Source organism: Arachis hypogaea, chromosome 4, assembly GCF_003086295.3.
Source record: "Arachis hypogaea cultivar Tifrunner chromosome 4, arahy.Tifrunner.gnm2.J5K5, whole genome shotgun sequence".
Classification (NCBI taxonomy): Eukaryota; Viridiplantae; Streptophyta; class Magnoliopsida; order Fabales; family Fabaceae; genus Arachis; species Arachis hypogaea.
The window spans coordinates 128,526,112-128,551,464 of record NC_092039.1 but is presented as its reverse complement, the minus strand read 5'-3'; the positions used below and the strand labels follow the sequence as shown (position 1 = coordinate 128,551,464).

General features: G+C 28.9%; 1 protein-coding gene across 4 annotated transcripts; it reads right to left on the bottom strand.

Annotated features, from left to right (window-relative positions):
* Positions 1-8,266: 8,266 nt before the first annotated feature.
* On the bottom strand, positions 8,267-11,715 carry LOC112744999 (vesicle transport protein GOT1-like). Of its 4 annotated transcripts, none has more exons than XM_072234270.1 (7): positions 11,466-11,715; positions 11,290-11,381; positions 11,139-11,219; positions 10,595-10,692; positions 10,432-10,505; positions 10,273-10,326; positions 8,267-9,006 (listed from the first exon to the last, which is right to left on the bottom strand). In XM_072234270.1, exons 1-6 carry the CDS (start codon positions 11,491-11,493, stop codon positions 10,319-10,321), a joined length of 381 nt encoding a protein of 126 aa, XP_072090371.1. In that variant the 5' UTR covers positions 11,494-11,715; the 3' UTR covers positions 8,267-9,006; positions 10,273-10,318. The 4 variants fall into 4 exon arrangements, with proteins under 4 accessions (XP_072090371.1, XP_072090370.1, XP_072090369.1 ...); XM_072234269.1 differs by lacking the exon at positions 8,267-9,006 and adding an exon at positions 9,967-10,193; XM_072234268.1 differs by lacking the exon at positions 8,267-9,006 and adding an exon at positions 9,967-10,188.
* Positions 11,716-25,353: the final 13,638 nt, after the last annotated feature.

The window sequence follows — 25,353 nt, the reverse complement described above, 5'->3', positions numbered from 1 at the left end:
TGTACTGCAATAAGTTCATCTAATAATTTATAATTCAATTAACTTACTTTAATTTACTTCTTTCTTTTCTTTGGCTTTCTTCAAATAAGTATATGTAGTAGTTGTTTTCAGCTAGCTAGCAATGTATTTAATTTATCAATAACATTCTAATTAATAAGAATGGCATGTGAAAGTTGGAAAGCACCACCATCCATGCATGAGCGCACGTCACAGCTTTTGCAAAAATTTTATTTTGTTATCATTAAATTTTACTTACCAAAATATCCTTTAATAAATTATTTTTTTATTGATTAAATTGTATTTTTATCAAAATATTTTTTTTTAAATTTAATAATTAAATTATTTTTTTTTAAAGATACTCTTCAATAATTTTTTAATTATTAAATTGTGATTTTACCAAAATTTTTATTAACAATTATAGTTATATTTTACTATTACTTTTTTTGATATCAATATATATTATTGTAATATTAAATAAAAAAATTTTGGTAAGATTATTTTTTGATATCAATATATATTAATTGTTATATATTAATAGTGGTAAGTTTTTTTTTATTTAATATTAAAATAATACATATTGATATTAGAAAATTAATAATAAAATATAAAAATAATTGTTAACAAAAAATTTAATAAAATTACAATTTAATAATTAAAAAATTATTAAAAGTATCTTAGAAAAAAATGATTTAATTATTAAATTTTTTTAAAAAATATTTTGATATTAAAAGGTATTTTGGTAAGCAAAATTTAATGACAAAAAAAATTTTGTTAAAGAATATTTTTATAAAAAATAATTTATTTTTTCTTAAAAAATGGATAAAATTAACATTATTTAACAAACAAAATTAAAATAGATTAAAGAGGAGATTTTTTAAAAATAATAAGAGAGAAAAATATATATTTTACAAATAAAAAAAAGAAGAATGTCATTTTAGTCTCTTTTAAAAAAGGGGAGTCGAATTTTTTAAATAAATTAACACGAAAAAGTATATATAAAATGTAATAACCATTTCTAAATGAACTACATTTCGTGCACTACGCCTGACACCTGTGATCACAAATTAAAATTAGTATTAATAGTTACGGTATTTATTATTTAACAACCATTTTCTTAATGTTTTCTTTGCTTAGTTGGTCTAGTGGAGAACTTCTGAACACATTCAAGTTATTAAAATGATTAAGTAAATAATTATTTTGCCACTCCAATATATTTTTGATAGATAAATTCTCAAATATTAATTCTGTTTGATAAAATAGTTGAAAACAAAAATAAAACAAAAATTATAGTCTTTTTATTAAAATGAGAATTTTTTAAGTTCTAAAATAGATATTTATTCGAAATAATTTGATTTGCCGAATGCCTTGCTCTCTCTTAGTTATATATTGTGTGTCGCCTTTGTAGTACAATTATTCTAATTAAATGAAACTTGCTCACATAATGCATGGATATAATCTTCAAATTGTAGTATATATGTGTCTATATATAAATATAGGAAAAGTATAGGTAAACAATGAAAATATTAAACAATATAAACAATAGATATATCGGATGTTCATTTTACTAGTGTACGGATGGTTATTTTAATATTAAAATTTAGAGAGTTAAATTAGACGTGTAGTGTGTTTTGATTTGATTGGTGGTTGTTCATATTGTTCAATAAAATCATTGTCCCCTAGCATTCCCCATAAATATAATATATAACTAGATATAATTGCACAAAAATAATGGTACAAATTAAAGTGATCTTTTTGCTTTCTCTTCAAATTTCTTCTCTAGTTAAAATTCAACGCAAATCTCAACTCTTTATGAGCTGTGTTGGAAAGTGAAAAAGATTAAGTGTGCAACGAACGTAACATGCGGATACCTATAATTATTTTTTATTGCCCTAAATATTGAAATAAAATGTGAATCAGCAGCCTCACACAACACATGTAACTTTCTAAAATTGAATTTACAACTTGAATTTGCATATGCTCCCATGTGCACCTCTGTTGCCAAGTTCTAATCTTTAATCTTTGTATCGTTGAGGTCAATGCCGTGAAGTATATTGATAACGCCTTTGAATTATTCCGCCCTAGATATATCAAATTGAAGTAGTAGTTGTATGTGAAGCATGCATCTTGTAAACTCTCATATTTAATTTGATTTTGGAGTATATGTTCTTTTACTTAGCTTCCATTTCATGAATTGCGTGTCACGCACAAATAGAAAACACCATCGGTGGGGACAGAAAAGCTACACAAAGAGTGAAAGATACGATATATATATATATATATGTAGGTGTGGCTGTCGTATCTCTTTTTTAAGATGATTAATTCAATTCCTAGTTAGATATTACTATATAGTATATACATATTGAGGTAAATTAAATCAGAGAGGATCGGATGTATGTTAGCCATCATATATGGAAGCTAATTAATTGTTATATAGAGTCATCTCGTAGATAATGGCCACTACTCCACCCACCAATTCTGTTACAAATTAAAATTGGCAAGTTTAGGTGTACTGATCACATATACGACTATTATTACATTATTATAATTCTGAAGACTTGATGAGGATAAGCTATTTTATATTTTTATGTTTTTGTTTTATATATAATCTATATGAAATTAATTAATCACGTTAAAAAGATAGGTTGTTAAAATTTGTCAAATCATATTTCATTTTTGCTGGATATTTCTCATCAAATAAATCAAACATTATTTACAATGCAAAAAGAATGCTAGCTGTAATATATAATTTGTTCCCTGCCTATCTAAAATAATAATGTCCTCAAATAATTCTTAACTAATAATTTCATAACTAATAATTTCATATAAAAATATCTGCACATAAGTTTTTTCTTCTAATTAATTAATTAATTAATAATAACATCTCATATGTGTATGCAAATGAATGCAACTATGCATATTTGTTATGACTACGCAGATCGATAGGACTGCACACGGATCGGATATAGCCTAAAATTCTATCCGATCCGTACTGCACTTATCGAATCGAATACGATATCCGCATTTTTTTAGGTTGGATCTGATCCGATCGGCAAGTATGTGGATCAGATCGGATCGGATATCGAGTATATCCGCATAATTCAAAAGAACTACTTTAAGATTCTGTTTGGCTGTTTTTACAAAAAAAAATATTCAAAAAATTCATTTTTTATCTATTTAAACCTATTTACTTCTAAAATATTATCAATAATAGTTCTCTTGAATAACAAAAACAAAATAATAACACAAGATTTAAGTTTAATTATTCTAAGTTGAAGTATAACATAAAAAATTAAAAACAAAATATCATAAAATTCATAAAATAACACATTAAAATAGTAAAATTCATATCACATTAGGGTTTACTTTCTTAAACTATGCCATTTATATGTGATGTGCGGACATGCGGATCGAATCCGCGGATATCACTGCCGAATCCGCAATCCGATCCGACCATAGTGCGGATTGGATCCGATCCGATCCGATGGCTCTGCGGATCGGATAATGTCCGCAAAATTCGGATCGGATGCGGATAACCATGTTGTAGTGTTTATTGTTCAACGTCATCAGAAAATGTGAATAATAATCTATTTGATCTCCATGTGTAGGCACTTCACTCATCATCTTAGTACTGACAAAGATCGATCTGTATGTCCTCCCTAAATTAATGGTTATTTAATTATATATGCATATTTACTCCTATAAGTCATCAAAATCAACATCAAAGAAAAAAGAATAAAAAGAAACTCACTACGAATTAACCACAAGACTCCATGCAGATAACAAGTCTATTGTGTTTCGAATTCTCAAAACCAATCATCGATCATAAATGTATGTTGGAATGCGATGGAAAGTGTTTTCCCATGGTACGGTACTATGATCAACTGAACTTTCTAACAAATAAAGCACAACTTTAATTTAAAGTAGATCAAACCAAGAAAACAATTAACAAAGATTAAAAGTAATTAATAAAATAAAGGCTTCATCATATATCAGTAATTTAATTAATTATCTATGTATCATGCAATAATTGAGACCGTAATTAAGAACTAGACTGGCACCAATCAAGAGTTTTTTTATTATTATTTACTCAAAAATATAATAATAAGTAGGATGTACTCACCTTAATCTTTCACGATCAATAATATATATATATTTCCCCGCGAAGAACCTGTAACGTAATAGCTAGCCACTTAATTTATTAATTAATTAAATGTCCTAGTGTTTGTATGTATGCAAGCAAATGCTGGCTTTCAAAGTGGGAGCCAATAACGTTTGTCAGATTTCAACTCTATATGTTTAGTTATAAATATCGGTACTATATACTGAATGAAGCTTCCAATATTATAAAAGAAACGAAGTTGATATTTTATTTGTTTGGTAAACAACTGAAAAAAGAAAAATAATATATAGTTTAGTTTATCAAAATAATGCATCTAACTGGGATATCTATATGAGAAGTAAACTAATAATATATAACATTATTTTCCATTTCTCTTTTTGCTGTATCTCATGTTTCCTAATAAACTGGTTTCCTTCGGTTCTAATTTTAATTTGCTCAAAGATATGTATGTTGGAATTTTTTAATCTTTTAATTTTAAGATTATCTATATTAAATCTTTAAGTAAGGTACATAAGTAATTTTGACTTTTTTTATTATTTAAATTAATAATAAAATTATTTTATATAAGTTAAAATATAAAATAACTAATATATATATATATATATATATATATATATATATATATATATATAATTTATGAAGTACTTAAATGATCCACCCACTCCTAACTCAAAATCAAGATAAATAATTTCACAAGATATGTAGTTTAGCGGCGGATATGTAAATATGTGAGACTATTAATAGTTTAGTATGATTTTTTTATTTAAATTAATAAAATATATTTTTTACTGAAATGTTTAAACTGTAAAATATTTATATACCTAACATAATGTGTTATATCTCCGGTATTAAAAACCAAATTATGAAAAAATATATATTTTGGGTAGTCAATCACATATGGCATAAACCAAATGTTACAAATTTCGAATGCATTTGAGATATATATAAAATAAACACTTAAAATGGAGTTAGTGCATCTGGGATATGTTTACCGTAGTTTTTGGGTCTAAGTATTAGAAATATACATTACATACTATATATAGAGTGCAGTCCAAATTAACGTTCATTTAATAAGCTTTTGAAACTTTTAGTGTCACTTTTACTTTATTTAGTTCTAAAAGCATATATGACTGGGTGAAATTACGTGCGTTTAGGGAATATAAATCGACTAAATGCGACGTGGCATGTAATTGGGGTATTGAATTCCGAAGTTGGTTTGTCTATCTCTTATTATAAGTAATTAATTAATTGACATGTTAGGATATTTTGATTTAATTAATTTTAGTTGAAATGTTAGGATATTTTGATTTAATTAGTTAGAAGATATGTTAGAATAATGACATGTTAGATTAACTTATTTTAATTAAATAGTTGACATGTTAGGATAATTCGATTTAAGTAGTTAGAGTATGCATTATATTAGACATGTTAGATTATATTATTTTTATTTAGTTAATTAGTTGACATGTTTAATTATTTGGATTCACTTAGTTAGAAGAGAACATTAGATCGAATAGATTGGCGGGACTGGAACAACAGACTAGAGACCACCCTCAGAACAGAATACTACAATTGCAACACCGGCTGGATGCTCTTGGATTTAATGAGGTGCGATCCGTTTAAGTTTCTTATATTTATATATATTGTTTTTCAATGGGCCATTTAGATTATTATTGTATGTTTTTTCTAGTTCCAGTGGATATCTTACGATGATTCCCAGCTATAGCTCATGGCCTTGGATTAGAAGTGCTGGAGAGATTCATACATGGAAGGTCATGGTACCGATGATCTGCTTCAACTTTGTAGAAGAATTTCATTACGTGAATAGGGTCAAAAGATAATTTGGAGGTCAGCAGCACTGGCCAGCAGACCCAATCAATGTGGATAAATTATTCAAGACGACCCGAAACGACGATGTGTGGTGGTTTAAGGTGCACCATGAGTAGTATGACTTGTGGAGGACTCGTGGCTAGCAGCAACATATAGTGATCATTGACGGAGTCCCTAATCCTCGATCCATACAAAAGTACTTGACATGGTGATAGAAAACATGTTGTTAGGGGTATTCGCGGATCGGATATGGTTGAAAATTCGATCCGATCCACACAATTTCCATCAGATCGGATCGGATATGATATCCGCACTTTTTAGCGTCGGATCGGATATCAGATATATCCGCATAATTAAACCTTCTCTTTTTAATCATATTTCTATGTAAAAAAATCGATAAAAATATTTCTTTCATATTTTTAAACTTATTTATTCCTAAAATATTTTTAATCAAATTCTCTCTAAATAACAAAAATAAAATAATACAATATATGAATAATAATTACTAACTAAAACATAGAAACAAGTAAATATAATACCAAACATATATATATTTATTTATTTATTAATTATTATAATGCGGATCTGCGGATCCGTGGATCGGATACGCGGATGCAAAGCAGATATCCGCTATCCGATCCGCAAAGGGTGCGGATCGGATCCGATCCGATCAATTTGCGGATTGGATCGTATCCGTAATTTTCGGATTGGATGCGGATATTTACCGCGAATCTGCGGATACGATCCGATCCATGGACACCCCTACATGTCGTGTTAGGTTTTTATTTGGAGAGGACATCTTGGCTGATATGAGAGTTGCGGTTCTGCCTCAAATATTTTTTGGACTGCACCGGTTCAAAAAATATCTTAGATCTTCCATGAGATAATAATTATACACATATCTCGAATATATTTTTTTAACTTTATCTCAAATATTCAGCAGTCAACACCTTAGATATGTACAATTACACTATTAAAACATATTTCGAGTACAATCAGTTATTTTTTTTTTAATAATGTATTATATATCAGTACACTATATTTCATTTCTATTGTTAGGAATTTTTTATGCTATATATTTAAAATGTGTAATATAAATGTGAAATTATAATTTTTCCATATTTTACATATTTTAGTAAATATTATATTTTGCTAATTTAAATAAAAAAATTCAGTGTTGTACACATTATGCATGTTAATCTTTGACTTACGTATGATTAATTAAATACGAAGGAGGATAAGTCGTCTTAATTACAATAAACGACAAAACACGTTACCACATATTACTAGCATCAACCAAAATCGAGAAGAATAATTTTACAATTCTGGATCTGCTATAGCAAGGCATGCGAAATAGTCGCCAAGTTTATTAATATTTAATGTTTTTCAAACAAACTAAAAATGGAGGCATGATTTTGATTTAGATAGTTTCACTTAATTAATGGCCACCTGATTCTTTAAGAAAAGCATGTTGGCAGGCTTAAATTATTTGTGGTTCTTCCTTGACGTTTTCTTTCTTACAGTATTCCATTTCTTCTCACCAGCTGCTCCACCACAATACAATACTATATACTGCAGATGAATCATGAAAGAGATTTCTTAACGGTGCCTCTTTTGCCAAGTACAATGTTCAGGTATATATATTCATTTCATGTTGATTAGTAAAAACTAAGTATTCATTTTGTAAATAATTTAGTGTATAGAAAGTTCGAAAAAACCTCATTAATCTGGTTCTTAGATAAGCCGCGCTTGTCATGGATCGTTTACCTGATTATTTGATAATTGTAAGCGACTCGTAGCGTATAAATGAATTTAAAATTACAAATATATCTAATATATGACTCAATTATAGCTTGCCCGTCCCCTTTATATTTTAGTCTAAATTGCAACATTAACAACTATAATATAGGTTTAACATTATATCTGTTATGCTGATAATTTAACAATCGAATGCAAAGATAACGATAACAATTGCAAACAATCAAAATAGTTCGAAATCTAATATTTGAGAGAAAAATTTACTCTTTTTGCGAGTACTAGTTTTATGTGTATTAAAATCTCTACTTTATTAATGATGAAGAAGAAAAAAGAATTATGTATAATCAAAACTAAACATGAAAGAAAAAACTATTTTATTTGATAAAGTTGAAATAAACACTTCACAGATCTTCGAAGTGTTTGCAAAATACATAAATTCCACATAAACTAGGAGTGTTAGATTACAAAGAAAACATAAACTTCCTAGGATATAAAGATTATAGAATTAAAAGAAATACAAAAAAGAAAACATAGAAGGAAATCTAGGCAAAAGACTAATTTAGACAATGTGATAGAAAATTGCTAAAATATATGAGAGAACAAGTGTGTTTTTTGAGGAAAATTTTCAACCCTCATTCATCGTTTGTCACTATATTTATAAACATTCTCAACCAATCTCATGTTGTTACGTGTTGATCTCAAAGCAAACTTAAAGATAATTATTCCCACTGCATACTAGGTTCACTACTTACATTATTGTCGAGATCACTTTGTCGACCAACACTGTCAAAATAATAACTTTAAAATCAAAAGGTTAACAACCAAAAACATCCCCTAAATATTTTGGTGTTGACAAAAATAATTCTCAATTTTATTATCAACAAAAATATCCTTAATAAATTTAAAAACATGCCAAAAATAATCATCTACAAAAACAGATGTGTTCTGTTAACATAAAAAAAGTGGTGTGACAAACAAATATTTTATGTGACAAACAGAAATGATGACATAGCCAACCCTTAACTGAATTCTAATTTTATAACCTACTTTCCAAATTCTCAACCCAAATCCACCATTTGCCTCAACTTCTGTAGTTTCGCTCTCTTATACACTTCCCCAAACCTCTTTATTGCCTTGGCCAGCCTCCTCATCCCCTCTCTATCCCTTTCCCCTTCCTCTACCTCACCCTCTCCCTTCTGTCCTCCTCTTCTTCCTCCCCATCTTCCTCTTCCTCTTCTTCGTCGAGCAATTTTCTAATTTTATATCATGTTTTTGTCGTCTTATCTGTCACATGCAAGCTGTTGACCAAAAAGATTTATCAAGCAATTGCCACCATAATCAACATGATTATTTGTCCTCTCTAATTTCAGTTAAAATAATCTTATAAATTGTCTCACTCTGTTATTTCAGCTCTGTCCATTCATCACACTATGATCACTTACTACTAATTAATTTTATTTGGACATACAAAAATAATCATCATTTACTACGTAATAATATCTTCTGAATATTTGTGTCTGCTCTGCCTATTTGATTATATTTATGGGAGCAGTTGATTTTCACATTTTCTTGAATGTAAACCATTCGTCTCTGAATTATTATGATTGAAATCCTCGTGCTTTATTCATTGCAAAGTTGTCATATCATACCAGCTACTTTGAATATCAACTAGAAATATACACTAACTTTTTTTGGAGTTTGATTTTGATGCATTGACAATGTAAACAGAATCATCCAATTACATTCATTTTTTGGAGGATTATTAGTGTGGTCAATGTAAAAAATAATTATTTTTACTGACATAACACAAAATTGGATGCACGTGTAAAACTATTTTACAGACAATATATTAAAATTAAATTCAACTTTTATGTTTGTAAAACGTTCAGTTACATTCTTTGTTTTCTTCTCTAATCCCACCCTAACAAGTAACAACTTCAAGTGCATTTTTAAGTTAATAAGAAGGAGGATAATACAAGTTAAAATGAAATGAAGTGAAGGTGTCATCTGAATATGCATATAGCAATTCAGAAGTAGAAAATAACTTCTTGTGCCTCATTCATATATTGTGAAAATATAGCCAACGTTATATCTCTGTTTTCAACCGGTCTACGCTTCTATTAAGTATAGGAATAAGTTTTGTTTGATATTTTATTCAGAATCTGCAAAAGCACTAATCATCTTGTGAATCATTGTTGTTTGTTGACCATTTTATGTTTTATTATAAACATACTAATAACATTGGGACATCCCTTAACTTTTCTGAAGGATTTGTGTTACACTCAATTTTAAAGAATTACACAAGAAAATAATGTTTTCGTCTAGACAAAGACTCCATCTAATATTACATCAACTAGAGTGTTCCTTAATGGAGTTACTTCACTTTAATAATATTCTTTAGCAAACTAAGAGTGTCAGTTATGCTTAAACATGGCTTACTTAACGGATACTTGTTGCAAAAACAAATGATGACTGCAATTCTGATCTTCACAAAGCAAAGTAAATTAACAATTAGAACCGACGAAGAAACATAACTCTTGAGAAGCCGGTTAAGAAACACATACATCTTATAAACAACATCGAAACCTCATTGTGCCTTTGGAAACCAGATCACGGAGCTGCAAAATAATCATAAGAAACGTTCAACTCCAAATTTATCATGATTGCAAAGAGAAGTGGCAAATTGGAATCAGAATTTCATCACTTGATTGATGAAGACTTACGGGAAATAAACTGTATAATCCATCCAAGAAGAGGGATATGATAGAGGAAAACTTTGATCGATGACCAAAAACGACTGCAAGCAAAAGCATGAATGATAAAATGAGAGTTGAATGAAGCGTTAATTCATTCATATATAGATAGAAATGAAAGTGATGAACTAACCCGAAAAGAACAAAACAGCCGTATATTTCAAATAGAATGCCAACTATGGGCAACCTCACAAAAATGAAAAAGAGGCCAAGAAGAAATGACGCAGTACCCTGCAAAAAGGAAAGTAAGTAATTTAGGCTGCTTACAGGACAAGACACTGAAAATAGGACAGAACAAGACACTGATGGACAGAGATACAAAATTTTGTGTTCTTGTATTTTATTTGGTGATAAACTACAACAAATTATGAAAATTTAATTTATTCTCATTTTTTTCATTAAAAAATTTGAGATGAAAAATATAATAATAAAAAATATAATTATGAAAAATTAACAAAAATAATGAAATAAAAAATAAAAAATAAGTTGTGTCTTGTTAGTATCTCCGCGTCCTTCCTTTCAGAATAACAGTGTCTCTATATACATTGTCTCTATCCATATCTCCTCTCATTGTCCCCGTGTCTCTGTATACATTGTCTCTATCCATATCTCCTCTCAGTCTAATGGACAATACAAAATATAGAAGGACTGATAAGAGTTAAGAAACGGGGAGGAACCTTATAGTTTGCTGGATTTGTAAAGAGACTCAACATGGAACGCCATCCAAGCAAAATGGCTACCCCTGCCAACCAAAATATCTGATTCCACATACAATACGATCAGAGACCATACAAACAAAGAAACAAAGAATGAAAGAAAGATGCTGACATTTCCGAGAGCAAGCAAACCGCGGTCGAAGAAAAGAACAACTCCAAGGAATGTGAAAAAGATGCCCAAACCAATCAGGCCTATACCGGCCTCTGCCAGTGTTGCACGTCAAAAAGTCAGTTCAAAGACACACGAGGACTTGCAATTAATTAATTAATTAATTAATCAATGCTTACTCTTCATCTCGGTTAATTCATATGCCATGTGGATCAATCAAAGCAACCTTCAAAGTTCTTTGGATCTGGATGATTGATCATTCACAGGATGCAACCAAAATCAAATTTACCTCTAAGCTTAGGGCTGAGAGCGTGCTACAGCTTCTTCGGCTCACAGATTCACCGTCATCACCTCTCACGGCGCTCTACCTGTACACTGCAGTAGCAAAGTGAATTCAGATTGGATTTCTGATTCAGGAAGATGAGTCATAAGCCCCTTCACATTTTGGGCTCATATATTCAATTCTAACTTTAAGCCCACTAAAGAACAACACACCCAGCCCAACCAATATATCTATTACTTGCATATATCTATTAGTGGACCTTGACCCATGAACCCAAAAAAAGAAAAAAGATGGTCACGTGTTATTGTATTTTTTAAGGAAGAAAAATATTATGCAAAGACTTGGTTCACTCAACTTAAAACCTCCATTTACAAATCCACTAAATGCCAACTCTTTTCCTTCTTCCCTCTTATCCTTGCCATCCGGTATCGCCTAGCTTTCCACTCTTGTGTCTCTTTCACTATTTAATATATTTATCTCTCCGATTCATGGCTCAATGTTGGTCACCCATTCACACTTGAGCTAACTAGCTACAACACATTTAATTGGAACAAGGTGTTTATTAATACTTTCTTCATTCTTTTTCTTTTATATATGATATGATCATGGTGGGAATCCAACACATACGCATACACTTGGAAAACTTTATAGCCACAGAGACACATGAATGAAACTTCATTCCCCATTGTAGACTTCCTCTGTAGCATGCATGCAGTCTTTTAGAGACATCATATAATTTTATTTTCCTAGTTGTCCAGATAAAGGGAGGCAGGCATACACATTATCATTATTATTGTTATTATTATTATTATTCAAATATTTTAATGTGAGGTCAATATTGGCACTCTGCACTGCACTCTGCACATGGTGATATACACAATACATACTCTAATCTTACTTAAAAGAAGTGGGAAGGGTGAACCAATTAAACATGAAAAAGCATACATGTATATACACAAGCTTATTACACGCACGCTAGCTATTATTAATTTTCTTTTGTATAACGCTATATATGTAATGTATAGGAGGATCTACTTTTCCACCTAATAGTGCTTTAATTTACTGCCGTACTAATAATAAGCGCGAAACAAAGTTGCTCAATATAGCAGCGGATGGAATTGGTTAGTATCATTTAGGGTTTTTGATTTCACATTAGCCAACTAAAGTAAAATTAAAGAAAATTCAATCCTCATACAAGCTAAGGTTTCATTTTTTAAATTCTTCTTCACGCACGCCCATGCGTGTGCGCACGACTTTATGCCTTTTTGCGAATAAAGCCTCTAACAAGATAATAATTATTAAGCTGTGTGCTTCATATATGCTTTCTTCCCTTAAAATGTTACTTTAGATTATATAATTACCCTAAATATATATAGTTGAAACTTGATTTAATCCTGCTTAAATATCATGATTTGGGTTCTTTCCCGCCGTAACAAACAGTTAATCCAACGAGAACGACGACCGAAGAAGTTTATCTTACGTAAGATTTGCATTTTTGCTTAAATTGTGTTCTTTAGATTTGACTCGTGTCACGTAAAAGATTGTCTGTGGGGTACAATTAAAGAGTGTGATTCTAACATCTTCTTGCGAACATAAAACATATATAGCAAACATTGAATGACATGTAAACCACAATTTAACTATTCGCACCGCGCAAACACCCCGTGCCATTAACTGAGAAGCGTGTAGAACCTGCATGGAGCTAGCTACTAACGTGTGTAATCAACAGCCAAAACGCCATAGCCCATAAGTATAAGTCAGTATAATATTTAAGGAAGTCTTCAAATAAAGACGTGTAAAAGGTTTTTTCTAAGATATTTTTTATTAATTAAAATTTAACACATATAATTAATTAAATTGTGTTATTTTTATTAAAATTATGTTAAATAAATTAATTTAACTGAAAAAATAGTGAATCAAATTTTAAATTGGTTTAAAATGATATTATTTTTTTTATAAAAAATAACTACAATATCCTTATTATAGAAAATAATTAAAATACTCTTATTATATATTAATTTTAAAAATCTTAAATTCTAGTTATTTACTTCTTGTCATCGTAGGACTAGGATTTAGAGTTTTCAAAATATATATATAGTGGCGGATCCAGAAATTTTATAAGAGGGGTCAAATTAAATACAAAATAAATTAAAATATAATATAACAAAAAGTCAACAAAATATAATATATAGTATATAGGTCAAAATTAATAATTATATTATATAAAAATCAACATTCAACTATATACTTTAGGATTTTGATATTTTTAAATTTATTCTACAATATTTTATATAACTAACATTATCAATTTATCATCTGAAATAAATTCCGAAGCATTCTCTTTTTTAACATATACAATCATATAATCTACTAAAAATTTATTTTTCATCTTGTTTTAAAGTCTTATTTTAATAATTTTTATTGTTTGAAAAAGTCTATTTAGTTGTTACTATTGTCATAGAATAAGCATTTTTTTATAGTTGTTAATTTTTTACATTAATCCAAACCTATATTTTTCAATAAATTTTTAATTATTTATATATTTATAAGCTTTTATTGTTTTTTAAATCTATTTTTTAATTGCTACTAATATATTAAAATACACATTATAATTTATACATATTAAGTTACTAATATGTAAATTTTTTTTAATGTGTAATATACTAAAATATATTTAATCTATAATTAATATATATATTAATTGTATGATAATAAACTAATAATACTAATTTTTTTTAAAAAAAATAGGGACCGTAGTCACCTTAGGCACCTCTTTAAATCCGCCTATATATATATATATATAGAAAAAGTTATTAGACGTAAGTCTACTGCTTGGGATGCTTCAGCGGCCGCAGCCCCTAATAACACCGGCAACAAATTGTGTGTCCCCTAATACCTCAACTTGTTTGTTTATCCCTTGACTCATCCAAAGAGTTCCCCGAATTTCCATTGCTCTTTTAGTTCCTTTATATAGTTAAATATACAATATAATTTTTGCTCTCAGTGGATAAGTGCTTAATTTCTAGAAGTCCCATCTACTACTGCAACAATCGACACAAGTTTACTGCAAAAAATTCTAATATTTTCTCACTTTAACAAGATTAATTAGTAATATTTGCATTGTTAATTCGGTATTCTTACCAGTAATATAGTATTAAAACTTTTTGACTAGCAATCATAATAATTAATAAAATGTATATATATATGTTTATAATATTTAGCAACTTCGATTTTTTCAAAATAATTTAGCATTTTATGCTTAGAAGTTAGAACAGGTGTCAACTTTTTAAAAAATTTGAATTTTTTAAAGATTTTTAACATGTTACAATATAAATTTAATTTTAATATATTATTAATATAAAATAATTTTGTACATATATTTAATTATATAATATCGGTGTATTAAAATTAAATTTTTTACTATATATATATATATGATGAGAAATATATACAAAGCATAATAATATTCTTTTATTCTCGTAAAATAAAGATTTAATCATTGTCTTATGTATTTCATTATTAAAAATATTATTTATTTGTTAAAATTAGTTATTAAAATTAATTATTAATATATTTATATATAAATATACATAGTTTAATTTATTTTTAATATAACGTAATATAATTATTTTATTATAAAAAAATGTAAATTGCAAGATTTGATTCATTATATATGAACAAAACCATGGTGACATGGTCTAGTCATACTGTCATAGCATTCATTCTGCGGGGCTGCTTTCCATGGTCATAAAAATTGACTTCCTTTTAGATACTTTATTATTACTTATATCAATCAATATTGGGGTGAAAATTATCTACGAATATTCAGTGCTAATATATATGTGCAAATGTCATAGGCTTTAACGTAGATTAGATATTTAAAAACTAAAAGAGAAATGAATGTGCACGTAGTGCAAAGTAATTAATTAAGAAGCTTTTCATGCAATATTGTGGGCGGCCCTACCAACCTTAGCTTGTTCGTTGCAATTCCATTGACCATTCATCATTACGCAAAAACCATATCTATAAGCAGATTGATTATTATTCTCTGCATCTGCATCACTGCATGGCAGCTTCATGACTTTCAAAATGTTGAATACCCTCATCGGATTATTATCATGGGAGATAGCTTGGCAAAACTGAATATGTTTACTTTAGTGGGTTGATTAGTAAATATATAGTAGTATATACTAATATTAATTACTGGTGGGTACTTTTCCTTTTGAAAATTTTAGTAGTCAATAGCAACTTGCATACACATATCAAATTAAAGTGAATGTTCGTGATTATGCATTAACAGCAGCAAACTGTTAGTCTCTAGTATAGTCAAGGTGAATAATATTTATATTTATATATATATATATATATATATATATATAGTTCGTTCATGAATCAGCTTTGAAAGTTCTGAATACGATGCATGTATGTTGTTTCAATTTGATCTGCTTATTAATTAATTTGGAATTAAGTATTACGTAACCTCATTAACATTTCAGTCAAAGTTAAGTAATAGTCCAATATGCTCAAGCTAAGCGAGAAATAATCTTAGGACTGTTAGGACTTAGGGGGGTACTTCCTGGAAGTTATACGTGGATTAGAGTTTAATTTGATTAGACCAAAGCTATAATAATACATTTCCTTGCTATACAAGGACTCTAATTTGATTAGACCAAAGCTATAATAATACATTTCCTTGCTATACAAGGATTCGTTACATTGCAAAATAGAGTTTGATATCCAAGACAAAAAAGTTTCTAACATGGTTAGACTTAGAACTAACTGATAATGACAAATTATGATTTAAAAGTTGAACCAACTTCTTTTTCCCACAGTTTTGAAGAAAAATTGAACTTTAGAATTTTAAGTGACTGAACTTTTAATACATACGATTAGGGGTGCACATGGGTCGGGTGAAGCCGGGTTTGATGTGACCCAGACCCGGTCCGAAATATACACCGGGTCTATTTATTAGACCCGAATCCGGCCCTAGACCCGATGAAACTAATACACTTTCGGGCCACAATTATACCGGGTGAAAACCGAGCCGTTAACATTACATTACATTGATACCTTCTTGTAAGCTAGCATGTAAAAATATCCAAAGTTCCAAGACTCCAACCATTATTTAACATGATAAAATTCACTTAGAAAAATATAACAAGAACCAACCCTTCTTCAAAATTAAAGCATAACCACAATCAATACTAAAGTATAACCACAATCAATACTAATATTGTCTAATAATACCAAATATTTAAATACATACAAATAACACAATATTATGCATTCTAAACATAAAACATTAACTTATAGTCTTATAATGACTAATAACACAAAATATTAAGATTTACAATACTTAAATTCCACATAAGAATAGTCATGATCCATCACTAATAACACAAAATATTAATTGTGTATGATGACCGGGCCACCGGGCCGACTACGGGTGACCCGAGCTATGGCCCGGACCCGACCCGAAATAATGACCGGGTCTATTTTTGAGACCCTTACCCGGCCCTAAACCCGATGAAATCACACCAAATTAGCCCCAAAAGTGTTCGGAACCGGACCGGGCCTTCGGGCCGGGCCGGGTCTGTGCACCCCTACATACGATGATCATAAACTGGTTCTCTGACACGGTCAGACCAAACGTTGAAGCTGGTCCATAAGTGATTTTTCTACCATAGCAGATGTAATCAATTACGCACTCAATTACGGGTCGTAATGGGTATGGTAGGGTAGAGTTTGGATCCGATCCAATCCTAATTCTACCCGTGGGTTGAGATTTTTATATAAATTGAACGTTACCGGGTTGAGAATATCCCAATCCTAACTCTACCCGCTCTTAATCCGTGAGTATCCGATCCTATCCACGAATTACAAAAAATATATAACATTATTATATAACTTGATGATAATTTAAAATAAAACTGATTTTTATGTAAAAAAAATATTAAATTATCAATTAATGATTTTTTTTAGTAGTTAACCATCTTTTGCATTTAGTGAGAGAAAATTTGATTTAACATCCATTTAAAACATATTTTTATTATAAGTATATAACATAAACATATATAGAGTACGGGTTGGTCGGGTAGAGTTGAGGCTCAACCCGTACCCTATCCTACCCGCTGCGGATCGGGTTGACAACCCTATCCGATCGGATGGAGTTGGATTGGATACCCGCAAGTAGGGTACATATTGCCACCCCTACACTCAATATACTATAGAGTCAAATAATGGATAACAAATTAACAATATTATTTCTGAGTTATTATTTATTATGTTTGTTTACTTTTGCCGCATTGCATTATTGGTAGTAATCTAGTATAGCACTAATAAGCTAGCATTAATACTTATTTAGAGTCTGTTAGGTTGAGCTGGATTATTAGTTTGTTAGTCAGTTAGAATGGAGTTTCTCTTTTTGTTATACCTTCTTAGCTGATTCTATTACATTAAGCTTCTATATATATAGCTAATGCAGTCTCTCTTGTATATACACATATTCTCATTCAGTAATAATTCAATGTCTTCTTGCATTCTAATCTGCTTTCTATTTCAAATAATATGTAATTGTTCTTCAATCGAGTCACCTGGTATTAAGAGAAAGCAGCCTTTATGCGATGAAAAAGGAGTTTGTAATAAGTTGCAGTTAAGTTAGTAAGTTCTATTGATCATATATATATCATGCATCACCGTGAATAATTATTTAATTAATAATTAGCTCGAATTTTAGAGGAATGTTAAGGAGAGTAATTTTTGTGATTTGTAGCCATCAATTAATTATCAATAGTGGTTTTAATAGTGTGAGATTATATTTAATGGTGTGAAATTACTAACTTTTTTTTACTGAGATTTTGACAAAAAGAGAATGCTCCCGTAAAGACGCGTAAAACGTCTTTTTGTAAAAACACTTATGTGTCGTATTATTTTTTGACGTATTAATGAACCGATTATTTTTTAATTTCTTAACAAACTAGAATAAAACCAATTCTTTTTATAACAATAACAATAAACTCAATTGTTATGAGATCTGGTCGAACTCACCAACATAATTAACTGGATCATGGTTTTTTTTCTATTTTTTAAAAATAAAAATCAGGAATATATTTGTCTTTTTATCAAAAAATTTAAATATAATTCAATTTAGATTATGTGAATCGGTCGGATCAAATTGGGTCTAATAATTATAGTGTAAATAATTGAGTTTATTATTGTTACTATAATAAATTAATTTTATTCTAATTTATTAAAAAAATTATTAATTAATTTAATAAAAATATCTAATAATATCATAACATATATAAAAAATTAAAAAAATGACATTTTTAATGTTTTTATCGAAATGGTCTCCTTAATAAAAATGCTGCCTCTAAATTTTCTCTGAATTTTTATTCAGTTCATTTTATAAGTTTCAAAGTTTTGTTGTTACTATAAACTACTGGACATGCAAGTCAAAAGCTGACAACAATTTTTTTCAAAAGATAATTATTAATGTCCTCGCTATGATACAAAACTACTAATAAACAAATTAAAGACCCAAATTTGTGAGGTAATTAGAATTAATCCAAACTACTCTAGCTAGCTAGACAATATTGAATGAGAAAGATGAAATGGATGAATCAATTAATTTAGAAGTATTGTTAAATATATAGAATATAATTTTGTGAATATATATATTGAATGAAGGAAGTGAAAAATATTGAGCTGAGATGGGAAACAATGATTCAATAATAATAATAATAATAATAATAATAATAATAATAATAATAATAATAATAACAAAAATGTTAGTTGTTTTTTAATTTTTAATTTTTAGTCAATTTTTTAAATATTTATTATTATTTAATTAATTTAAATACTTATTTTTATATATTAATTATTTAAAAAATTAAAAAAATTATTTATTTTTTATTTTTTTAAAATATTAAATAAAAGATAATATTTAAAAGACAACTAATTAAACCGTAATAATAATTAAGGGAAGCGAAAAAGTGGCACGCGGAAATAGATTCTCTCTATTTTTTTAACACTTAAGAGAATAAAGTGTGATCTCTCATTTTTTATTTTACAAGTAAGACCAAAATTAACGGAAAAGCTCTGCATACAAGTCATTAGAGTTTGTATGCTTTACAAGTTATTTAACGAATAAACCCAAAAAATGCGATGCAAAGTCTACGTTCTTCTTCTTCTTTCTCTTCCTCTTCTTCTTCTTCTTCTTTTCTTTTGTTTCTTGCCTTCTCTTTCTCCTTCTTCTTCTTCTTCCTGCTGCACGTTCTTCTTCCTCTTCCTCTTCTTCTTCTTCTTTTCTTTCGTTTCTTGCTTTCTCTTTCTCGTTCTTCTTCTTCTTCCTCTTCTTATTCTTTTCTTTCGTTTCTTGCCTTCTCTTTCTCCTTCTTCTTCTTCTTGCTGCACGTTCTTCTTCCTCTTTCTGTTCTTCTTCTTCATTTACGTGCTTTTCTCTCTATTTTCTTTCTTCGTTATTCTTGATTTCCATTGTTTTTTGACACCAAGCTCTGAAATTGTTTTTGAAGAAGAAGAAGCAGCAGAAGATGAGGAGGAGAAAGAGAAAGAGTTTTGAAATATGCATAAAGTGTACTTCAACGAATTTTGGGTATATTTCTTAAATCCTTTGGATATATTTCTGTAATCCTTTGGGTGTATTTCTATAATCGTTTGGGTGAATTCCTGTAACCATTTGGGTGTATTTCTATAATTCTTTGGGTGTATTTCTGTAATCGTTGGGGTGCATTTCTGTAATCGTTTGGGTGTATTTCTAAAGTTCCATTATCTTTAAATTTGGCAAGAAAATTGTTTTCATGGAAGAAGAAGAAGAAGAAGAGTAATTCATAATGCATGGTGAGTAGCGCGCTTTGGAAACAGGAAGTTGTTGAATAACGTGTGTTTTATTTACTCTTGAATGTGAAAATGTGTAATGCATTAATTAAGTGTAATGCGTGTATTTTATTGAACTTGTAAGACTTATAAACCAAAAAGACTATGTGTAGCAGACCTCCAAAATTAAATAGAAAAGAGAGGTGAAATTTTACACCGGATACAATTCAGTTTTTTTTTTTCATTCGAGAGGATCACTGCCGTGGAGCGCACGAGGTCCGTACGTGTTGAAAGTCCAAACGAGGGAGTGAGTGAGTGAGTCATAATGTTTGCGTCAAACAACAACTGCCCCACTCTCAAGTCTGAATGGCTTTGCATAATAATTGCTTAAAAGTTGAGGGGTCTTTTTAATAAATTTGTCGGCGCTGCCTTCTCTCTAGTCTCTGATTCACTTTATTAATTTAGTTATTACATCGCACGCCATACACTCGCCACAATTGCAATTTCACCACACGTAACCTACCTACTATATACTATTACTATTTCCTTATTAATTAATACGTTCCCTATACATAATATATGAATGCACATTAACATGTTCGAATGTATGTTTAATATCTAGAATCTTTGAAATTAATCGGTTTTCACAACTTGTACCGATTAAACGTACAAAATCACCTTGCACGATCCTCACACCCTCTACGATATTCAAAGTCTTATGTCAATAATATGGGCCGCATTTGATACATATATCAAATTTATCATCCTCGGTTTATCTAATAAAAATGCATGGAATAAAGGTTCTTTACTTCTTTAGGAAGTTTTTTACTTTCTGATTTTTACTAGTTATAGGAGGAATATAATTCTCGTTTATCATACTTCAATAGGAATCATGTACGTGTTTGACTTATTCAAATGGAAATTATATTTTTCTACAAGCAAAACATTTTGAAATAAATATTTATTCATTATTCATGTTAATTTTATTCACTGTGCTAATCTTAATTAAAATATATAATTAATTCCACAAGATTTAAAATTATATGAAATCAAATTTTGGCAAAGAATAGAAATATCTAATTTGTTGTGTTTAAATTTGAGGAAGAAGAATAAAAAACTAGTAACAGTTGTCAAAAAATAAATTTTATCTTCGGATAGAAAAAAATTGTGTGTTTCGTAATTTAAACATTATGTGCTAATCTATCTCTCTAATCTTGAAGCAATACAATAAAAATATTATTTATATATTAAAATTAGCTACTAAAATCAGTTATTAATATATTTGTGTATAAATATGTGTAGTTTAATTTATGTTTAATGTGTATTTATATTTCAATATATATTTTATATTGGTAGCTGACTTTAATAATTAGTTTTAGTATACACATAGTATAGGCGACAATACAAGCAATTATGTTCTAAAATGTATAATTAATTCTACAAACTTTAAATCATATGAGATTAAAATTAGGTGAAAGATGGAAATATCTAGTTTGTTATATTTAAATTTGAGGAGATTCTAATGACTGAGAAATTAGATATGTATATTTAATTAAACTATGTCAGATTGATTTTATATTTATGATAAACTCAAAAAAATTTATGTGTTATACAATAATTAATAAATATTAAATAAGCTAATTTAGATTATTTCAACTGTTTTTTTATTGTTTTTTAAATATTATTATATTATTATAAATTTTATATTTTTCAAACATATATAATGCTTCTAGATATAGTTTATAAGTGAGGAAAAAGTTTATGGAATCAGCAGTTTTATTAAATTTTGGTCGACACTTAACTAACAAAAGAAAAGTAAGCAATCTTATATTATTAAATGTAATTTTACACTATTAAAAACACTAATAATAACTAATTAATGACTACAAATTACAAAACTTGCTAAACTTACTGGCCTTAACACTTTTCATAAATAAGAGGCACCTCTTACTCCATACAATATTTTTTAGAATTAAATTGAATTCATTTAATCTCAGTTTTAATATAACATTAAAATTTATTAGATCCAGTATTGTTAAATTATTTACCTACAAATATTCACATTTTAGACGATTATTTTTAAATAGTTTATAAATATAAAATATTCCTCATCTCATAGGTTCACTTTTGAAGTTAAATTAATTGAGTTCAATCTCAATTCTAATAATAATAAAGCGCATTTCATATGAAATACTTTAATTTGGTTAAAATAGGGAAGAGTTTTGTATTAATTCAATATACAATACAAGAATGAGAATTAGGGATATCCTACCTGCGGGTATCCAACTTGACTCCATCCGGTCGATAAGGTTGTCAATCTGATCCGCAGCGAGTAGGGTAGGGTGCGGATAGGATTCTCGTGCGGGTCGGGTAGGATGCGGGTTGTGCTTCAACCCTACCCGACCAACCTGCACCCTATATATGTATATGTTATATACTTATATAAAAATATGTTTTATTAAGTTGACGTTGAACCAAAGACTTCTCACTAAATACAAAGGATCTCTAGTCATTAAAAGAATATCATTAATTGATAATTTAATTTTTTTATACATAAAAGTCAATTCTATTTTAAATTATCATCAAGTTATATAATAATGTTACATCTTTTTTTGTAACTCACGGATAAGGTCAAATACCCGCAGGTTAAGAGCGGGTAGGGTTAGGATTGAGATATTCTCAACCCGCGGGTAGAGTAGAATTAAATTTATATAAATATCTCAACCTGCGAATAGAATTAGGGTTGACTCCAAATCTTACCCTACCCTACTCTATCCATTGCCATCCCTAACGAGAATGGTGAATATAACACATGTTCGTAAATATAGAGTGTGTTGACCACTACTACTACACCTTTTGTATATTTTGTATTTTTATTTCTCTAAAAAAGCACATTAATATACCCAATGCAAATCCCATTTTCAATCTCCCTCATGGCTAGCTATTTGCTTTTAAGTGGCTGAAACTTATTATCTTTAAGGAATGTTTCAGAGGTATTTCTTATGATATATACTCATATGAACATATATATATATTATTTCTATTTAATATATGTGCTGAAAATTGGAATGAACTAACTAATATATAATTAACTGAATTATATAACAATTGTCGACCCTGAGAGAAACAAAAACATAAACTATGTTATAACTTATAATAATTGATGGTAATATAAACGCAGCTGGAGTTTGTTATTTTTCGTTAAACTTGCATGTAAAACCAAATGTTGCATATGTCCAGAAAGCTGCTACATTATTGTTAATTAAAATTTTGACAATGAGAGAGAAACGAATGGTTTTATAAGAAAGTCAGAGGAGTGTATAGATAGACATGGAATGAAATATGAATGAGTTTAAAGCTGCAACCGCGGTTTGCTTGAAGAATTTCCTATTTATTTTGGTCACTCGTGGCAGAGGAATTGAGGAAGGGAAACAGTTTGTTTAGCATATATGGGTGGAATTTTGAAGTCAACCTCAATTAAGGGGAACACAAGAAACATAAAATAATATATATTAGGGTCCACATGATCGGAGTTAAATATTAATTTATTGGTCTCTCTTAATTTCTCACTCCACCACTATCTATAACCCAGCCGCAACACACAATTTTAAAACCCGACCCAACTCGTGCATAATACCCAACCGACCACATAAACAAAACCAAAATTAATATCCATTTTATAAAATGATTATGGAAAAGTATATAGAAATAATAAGTGATCAACCAAAAAGCAAACAATTTAACTAATTTATAATTATATTTAATTAATTTTATTTATTTTTAATTTATAATATTTAATATTAAGAGAAAAGGACAAATAGATCCCTGACCTTTTGTCCCGCGAACATTTTTGTCCCTGACCATTGAAAAATACTTTTAAATCCCTAACCTTCACAAAACTTGGACGGATCAGTCCCTCTGTCCAAATACCTCCGTCAGGGACTGATCCGTCTAAATGCCTCCGTCAGGGACTGATCTGTCCAAATTTTGTGAAGGTCAGGGACTTAAAAGTATTTTTCAATGGTTAAGGACGAAAATGTCCACGAGACAAAAGGTCAGGGACCTATTTGTCCTTTTCTCTAATATTAATTACTTCTCACCCCAAATTAAAATTCTGAATGATACGTTAGAGAAATAGGGACAGAAATTACGGAACTTCCAATAATCCCGATTCTTAGTATATAAAAAAATTTATAAAATATATAAAAGAACGTCCATTTAGTATGAAAAAAAAACATTCGGATACTTAATAGAAGAAACATCCTAATGTCTAGTATAAGCACTATCTACTTAGAAATTTTGGATTCACCCAGAGACATTTGGCTGGTTTTTTGCTGGTACCCTCTTGATTTCTAGCATTGTTGATTGATTATATATATCTATTATTGAAAAATTTATTTATTAATTCACGACAATATAATGAAGTATGAGTTATAATTAAAATAAAAAATACTAATGAGATGATGAATAAAATTTAAAAGTAGGCTTAAATAAATATATTTTTGTTAAATTTAGAAATTATAAATTTTCATTTTCATTGATAGATTAATAAATGCAGAAGTCTTATATTTAACTTTAACATGTCACCTGAACATTTATCTAAGTAAATTAATAGTAAAGATTAAGATGAATAATGTTTCAATATTATTGGATTCAAAATTTATAACTAAAACAGCAAAAATATTTTCTAAGGCTAAAAGTTTCATAATATTCTGAATATTTTTTGACAAAAATGAAGTGATTATTAATTGAAAAAAAATAGTTAGCCAGTTAGTCAGCGAAATGAAAAAAATAAAAATGTATTGGTGTATGTTAGAAATTGTTGCAAGAAGTACTTGGTCAAACCCTCGCCTAACATGCCTTTTGAGTCTGCTTTCACAGGGATTTCCATCCCCACTTGCATTGCTATAAAAGTCTCTGAATCACTCCCAATGGAATTCGTTGATCCA

Coding starts and splice junctions, on each gene's coding strand:
- LOC112744999 (XM_072234270.1), bottom strand. CDS start 11,493: ATGGCATATGAATTAACCGAGATGAAGA. Junction 10,693..11,138: donor CAAATCCAGCAAACTATAAG/GTTCCTCCCCGT, acceptor TCCTTTTTGCAG/GGTACTGCGTCATTTCTTCT. Junction 10,506..10,594: donor GGCTGTTTTGTTCTTTTCGG/GTTAGTTCATCA, acceptor TTTTGCTTGCAG/TCGTTTTTGGTCATCGATCA.